This window comes from Strix uralensis, chromosome 2 (genome assembly GCF_047716275.1).
Source record: "Strix uralensis isolate ZFMK-TIS-50842 chromosome 2, bStrUra1, whole genome shotgun sequence".
Classification (NCBI taxonomy): Eukaryota; Metazoa; Chordata; class Aves; order Strigiformes; family Strigidae; genus Strix; species Strix uralensis.
Window position 1 is genome coordinate 70,663,123 of NC_133973.1, and position 6,000 is coordinate 70,669,122.

The following is a 6,000-nucleotide window of genomic DNA, read 5'->3' on the forward strand; positions in this document are numbered from 1 at the left end:
AACTAACCATTCTAACCATTTCTGTGCACGAGAAAAGGATATTCTCTGAATTGAAGGATTTGTGCTTTCACATGATCTTCACAGACTTGTCGCAGCTGTTTGTACAGTGTAGCAGAGACTTTGTAAGAACAGAGATTTTCAACAGCCTAAAAACCAAAAGAAGATTATGAATGAGACAAAAAAAAAAAAAAAAAAAGAGAACTCAGATTTTAGCGCCTGTGTAATCAAGGCCAACAACAAAGAGAAAAAAATATCAGCATTATCTGTTCAAGCCATGCACAAAAACAAAACATCAAAATGAAATTACCCAAAGTATGTAGACAAATTAAGACTTCATGATTCCTTTCTGATTTTGATCTCTCTTATGCTGCTAGATTTTGTGTACAAACAAGGTCCACCATCACCATCTGGATCATATTTCAGATGTGCTGTCAAACATGACTAGAATTTCCACCCCTCCCCCCGAATACTGTTCAGCAGTGGAACTCTTCCTGTAGGTTCATTTTGTACATCCTCCAGTGCACTCACACACGCACTTTTTTGGGGGGAACACAATCATACCAAATATTTTCATTTCTTAATAACTGTAAGGTAGACATTTCAATCACTCTCTATAAATGGTAAATGAATACAGCTGCTTTCCTGTCATTTTAACTTATTTCTTTCCAAATATTTCCACAGATTCACATACTTGTGCTAAGGTGTGTAAACTAAGGGGAAATAATAATAATTAAAAGAACCCAAAACAACTCCCCCTACATTAACCATTAAATAAAGACTTGAATTGATTTATTTGGACCTCATGTGACTTGGTTGAGTATTTATCCATAGTTGTCTAAGATGACCGATTCTGCCCAAAAACAAACATTCTTGTGGTCACCACATTAATGTAAATCAAGTTATTATGCAGCTGACCTAGACTACGCTGAGACAGCTCTGGCCACCTCTAGAATACTGCTGTTCAGCTATTTGGTAATTATGTTGTCTTACACTAACTTTTTTGCCTCACAAGAAACTCAATGAGAATGCCGAAGAGAAAAATGTAGCCTTGCTTGATACCACTGCCTATATTTAGACTTTGTTCCAGGCACACTTTAACTTGTATGCTGTATTTCAATAAATTATTTTATTAATAGACCATAGCATCTGAAATGAATCACAATGAAGACAGCCAAATGTTCTGTAAGAACTGTAAAGTTTACACTAAGTATTTTTGGCTGTTCAGTGCTTCACACAATTATTTGAAGGAGTTGAACATGATTTTCAGAACTAAAAATCCAAAAATCCAGCTGTCCTTTCCTTTAACTTCACCTCAACTGCATTTATACTATGAGGTGATACTGCAGAGAACACGCCTAAGATTTAAAGCACAATTTCATCTGGGCCACTAAAACTGATCCAAGAATGTTTTCCTTTGCTCCAGAGGATTTATAGTGCTACGTTTTGTTGATAAATTTTTTGATAGCATCAATGAACTTGGACAAAGCTTCAGTATTTTCACAGTGCTTGCCCTTTACTCAGTTTTCCCCAAATTTTAGCTTATTTTGGTGCACATTATTTCTTTGTAATATGAAACGTTATGGTGCCTAATGCCAGCATGTAACTCTTTTTCAAAGCATTAGTAAATGTTCTTCACTCTGTTTCAGTTTAAGGTCACCCACACATGGGCTAGCAAGTGCATGGGCCAAGACAGAGGTGAGGGGGAAAGCGGGGCTGCTCCTCTGAGCAACAGTGTCAGCTTAAAGTGTGTTTCAAACTACAGCCATATCACCTCAGTGCCACCTTTACTAGCCACTTCTGCTTTTTTTGATGGGGGGACATGAAATCCAGCAATTTCCTTCTCCTTCACCTTTTGTTTCATTCAGAGTTTTTGCTGTCCCTCTTTCTGACAAAATTTGATTTGACTTCTAGTCATCTTGCAACAATTAGTTTGGTAAAAAGCAACAGTAATTATCACATCTACAAGGATACAAGAAAGACAACACTTTTAGACTCTTCACCTACACAAACCCAGTGAAAGTTCTGTTTCAAATCAACCTTTTAATAGCTTGTTTTGAGCAGAGTCTTCTGTTTTAACATCTAGTATGCAAATAATTGCTACTTCTGGTATTATTTCCTCTACAGGTCCAAACATCCTGAAGAGTTTGTCTTCCAAAACATAAAGTGAATCTGCTTCCCAGAGATCTCCCCACGGGGTAATTCTAACCTATCTGATGTCATTTTATTTAAACGCACATTAACAATGTCTTCTCTCAATTTTGATACAACCTTAAAGAAAGTAAATAAACAAATGAAACTATCACACAGTGCCTATATTATGTTTTTCATATGGTAAGTGAAATGACACCACAGGTAAGTGAAATGACATCTGCAACCAACAGTATTGACACATAATCAATTTGCAGATAGTTTGTTATGTTTCCTAAAACACAGTCCTTCCTATCAATCCATTCAAATTAAAGTCTGGTCAGGACTCTCATCAATTTTTTTCCTTCACTACTACACCGTCCTACTCTTATGTCCTCCAGAAGGGCAGTACTGCCCCATTTCAGGTTATTTAGGACCTTGCTGCAAAGGTAATTTTCTTTTTCCATTATTTTTATCACTCACTCTTCACTCGGCAATTCTTTGCACTGCCCCACTTTCTCTATCCCATCATGTATAAGCTACTTCTATCAAAATCTGTGCAATCTACCACCAATCCCAGACATCATTTCTATTTTAGTTGCAAAAAATTGGCTGCCACCCTCCCACTGCTCACTGACTACATCTCTGCCAAGCACCTTCATGTCTGATCCCATGCTGCCTGTAATGCCTGGAAAGGAGTATCCTTCAGGCTTCCTACAAAGCCTTGTCATTGTTCTTCAGTTTTTCCTCAGCCACTGTGCCAAATTAAATAAATAAATCAGAAAGTTCAAAGGCAGGCTGGTACACCAGCCTGCTCACTGCACTGAACTCTAGTAGGCCTCTCACTTCCTCCCATAATGTCAGATAAAGACACAAAAAAAGAAAGCCCTGATCGTAAGAACCGATGCACACAGAGAAATTTTTTCCCCTGTGGATGACTCGGTGATCACCAACAGGCAGTTAAAACGATCTGTAAGTACAGATCAGGTTTCCGACAGATGCTGAACTTCATCTTTTATTCCTTTGGCAGGAGAGTATGTACCTATCTATGCACAGGCATGCTGACCACCACCACCCAACTGTGCAGAAATCTTGCTGATTTGCACCGCTGCCTTACAGATTACTGGACCAGCCTTGTGCAGTTTTTACAAATAAGCAGGCAAACAGAAAAAGCAAGTACTACAGTTCTGCCCTCACAGTTTATCTGAAATCTCTCTCCTCCTCTTCTGCCAAAACTCAAGTCTGTACCCCGGCGATTTCATAGCCATATTACTATAATCTCATTTCTCAGCCTCTGAAAACAAGTTAGGTAACACTCAAAGCATCTGTGGATTTTTTTTTTTAGCTAGGCATGAAAAAGCAAGATTTTTCAAATGCAGCATTTAAAACCATAAAATATCTTATGTAATTCAAACTCTGCAAACCTGCAAGTATAAATAGATGAATATCAGTCACCTAGTTAAAGGGAATAAATTATATTAAGTCAATATGCATTTACAAAATCAGCCATTTTAGACCCATATATTATATATTCTAACTAATCAGAGACAAGCAAGTATAGTCAGCTCTCAAATTCATGCTCATTTTCTTGAGCATGGACCCAGCATGGACTGCTGGCCTTCTCCTCCCTCAGTCTGCACTTTTCAGACAACATCAAACCTACCTCATCTGAACATTTAGAAAATTTCAGGTGAGCATAATAATGTCTGAAGTCCTGATCTGGCAATGAGATCCACATCTGCAGATCAAACACCTGCACCCACAGAAAACTCATAACTAACTTCAGCTATGTAGCACAACTTAGCGCATCAGTAATTTTTTTATAACATGATCACTATAAAAAATTACTTCAGTTAAATATCTCAAAGCGCATACGTTTAAAATATTATAAAACTAAACCATATATAGATGGAGAAATTAGAAAGAAATGGCTCATGAGTATTTATCTCTTTTACCCTCCCTAGCCCCTGCTCCAGTAGTCCAGATGTTCCAGAAATACTTTTTCACCATTTTAATCAAAAAATCAAGATCCTGATTGTTACGAAAATGTAACAGTAATCTGCAACACAGGTAAACTGACAGTTTGTTGCCTGCTCAATCAAGGCTATTTTTTAATTCCCCAAAGGGTATTGATGCTGGTCTAATTGTCATTATCTATAATAACAACAGATATTTCAACATTAGTATTCGCAAGAGACCAAAGCATGTACAAAAGAGGAATCATCATAAAATACGTATCTGCATAACCCAGCAAGAGTAAGATCCTGGTTTTGGCATCTTGGGTAGGCACTGTAGTGGAGAGATCTAGACTTAAATCTCAAGCATACCCAGGCACAGCTTTCTCTGTCTCCCATAAACTGCTTTTTCATGGGCCCAGATCCTGGTAACTCTCCAAGGAACTGCTAAAAAAAACTGCAAACTGACTAGAAACAGAGTATAGAATGAACAGTTCAGAAAATATAATCAGCTTTTAACAAATCAAAATGTATTACATTAAATATGTAGCTCTGCAGAAGTCCCAAAGCAGTTAATTTTCCTTTTGTTAAACCGAAAAAAACCCTACACGCCTTACCTGGTAGAGCTCTTCAAGGTTGTATTTAATAGAAATGCTACTCTGTATCGCTCCCACCGCTTCGTGAAGTTTCTGCCATGTGTCCTGAGTGTAATTATCTGGTAATTTGGGTCTTTCTGCGAAGGAAGATACAGGTAGTTGAAAACTAGCCGCCGGACAGGAGCCCGCACCAGTGCTCCTCACCCTGCTTCATTCAGTTCTCCCAAGCCACGTTGTGCTTGATCGTGGAAGTTCGGCACAAGGAGCGGGTTACAAACTCCACCCAAGGCGACGAAACCTTCGCGCGGTGCGTTTGGCCCCGCACACGCCGGGGCGGCCGGGGCCGCAGCTCGGACCCTGCCCGGCGAGGGCAGAGCCCCGGCGCCCTCCGGCCGCAGGGCTGCCGCGTTTTACCCCCCTGTTACTTGCAGCAAGATAACCCTCGCCCTGCTTTAACTAGTTTTGACGCTAAGGTGGCTTTCTGCCCGCTTCCCACAGGGCGCAAGCCGTCGCTGCGCCGCTCCTCCCGCTGCCCCCACGCACGGAGCCCCGCGCCTGTCCCCCGTAAGCCCTTAAACCGGGATAGCGACGGCAGCGGGGAGGGTTATCAGCCCGGCGGCAGCCTCCTCTCGCCCAGATAAGGCGGCGGGGCGGGTGACAGCGGCGGGGCCCTCTCGTCGCCGGCCCGGCCCGGCCCGGCCCCGCCGCGGGGAAGGGGCGGGGAGCGGAGCGGCCGGGCCGGCTGTAAACAAAGGTCGGGAGAGGGCCGGGCGGCGGGGCAGGGCGCACCTGCCGGGGCAGAGGGCCCGGCCCGGCCCGGCCCGCACCCACCTCTGAAGTTCTTGATCACGAGTTTCTTGGAGGAGGCGGTCGCGCCTCCGCCTCCCCCTCCTCCTCCCCCGGCGCGGGTGGCGGCGGCCAGCGAGGCGGGCTTGGTGAGCCCGTTGGTGTGCCCCACCAAGGCCGACAAGTGCGGCTTCTTCTGGGGCTCGTCCGCCATCTCCGCCCCGGGCGCCGTGTCCGGCCGGGGCAAGGCGCTGGGTTGGGCCGGGGCCGGCTGGTCCCCGCCTCCGCTCCCCCCCCCCCCCTCCTCCTCCTCCTCCTCCGCCACCACCCAGCCGCCCTCCCCCACCGCGCCGGCCTGCCGGCCCTGCCCGCGGGTGGCTGCCAAGTGCCGCCGGGCCGGGAGGCACCGACAACCGCCCGCCCCCACCGCCCTCCTCGGGACGCCCCGCCGCCTCAGCCCGGCTGCGGGGCTGGGTCGGTGCCTGGGTCCGGGCCGCCCCCCGCTCCCGCCCCGGCGCTCGGGCAGCGCCGGCCCC

At 44.9% G+C, this 6,000-nt stretch overlaps 1 protein-coding gene across 2 annotated transcripts in view; it reads right to left on the reverse strand.

Moving 5' to 3' along the window:
* The window catches only part of CUL4A (cullin 4A), a 41,832-nt gene extending 36,114 nt beyond the window's left edge, over positions 1-5,718 (reverse strand). For both annotated transcript variants that reach the window (XM_074859207.1, XM_074859208.1), the window contains exons 1-3: positions 5,510-5,718; positions 4,700-4,815; positions 42-146 (exon numbers count right to left, since the gene is read on the reverse strand). In XM_074859207.1, coding sequence (XP_074715308.1) covers positions 42-146; positions 4,700-4,815; positions 5,510-5,678 — 390 coding nt within the window. In that variant the 5' untranslated portion in view covers positions 5,679-5,718. The remainder of the gene's footprint in view (positions 1-41; positions 147-4,699; positions 4,816-5,509) is intronic.
* Between the last annotated feature and the right edge of the window lie 282 nt (positions 5,719-6,000).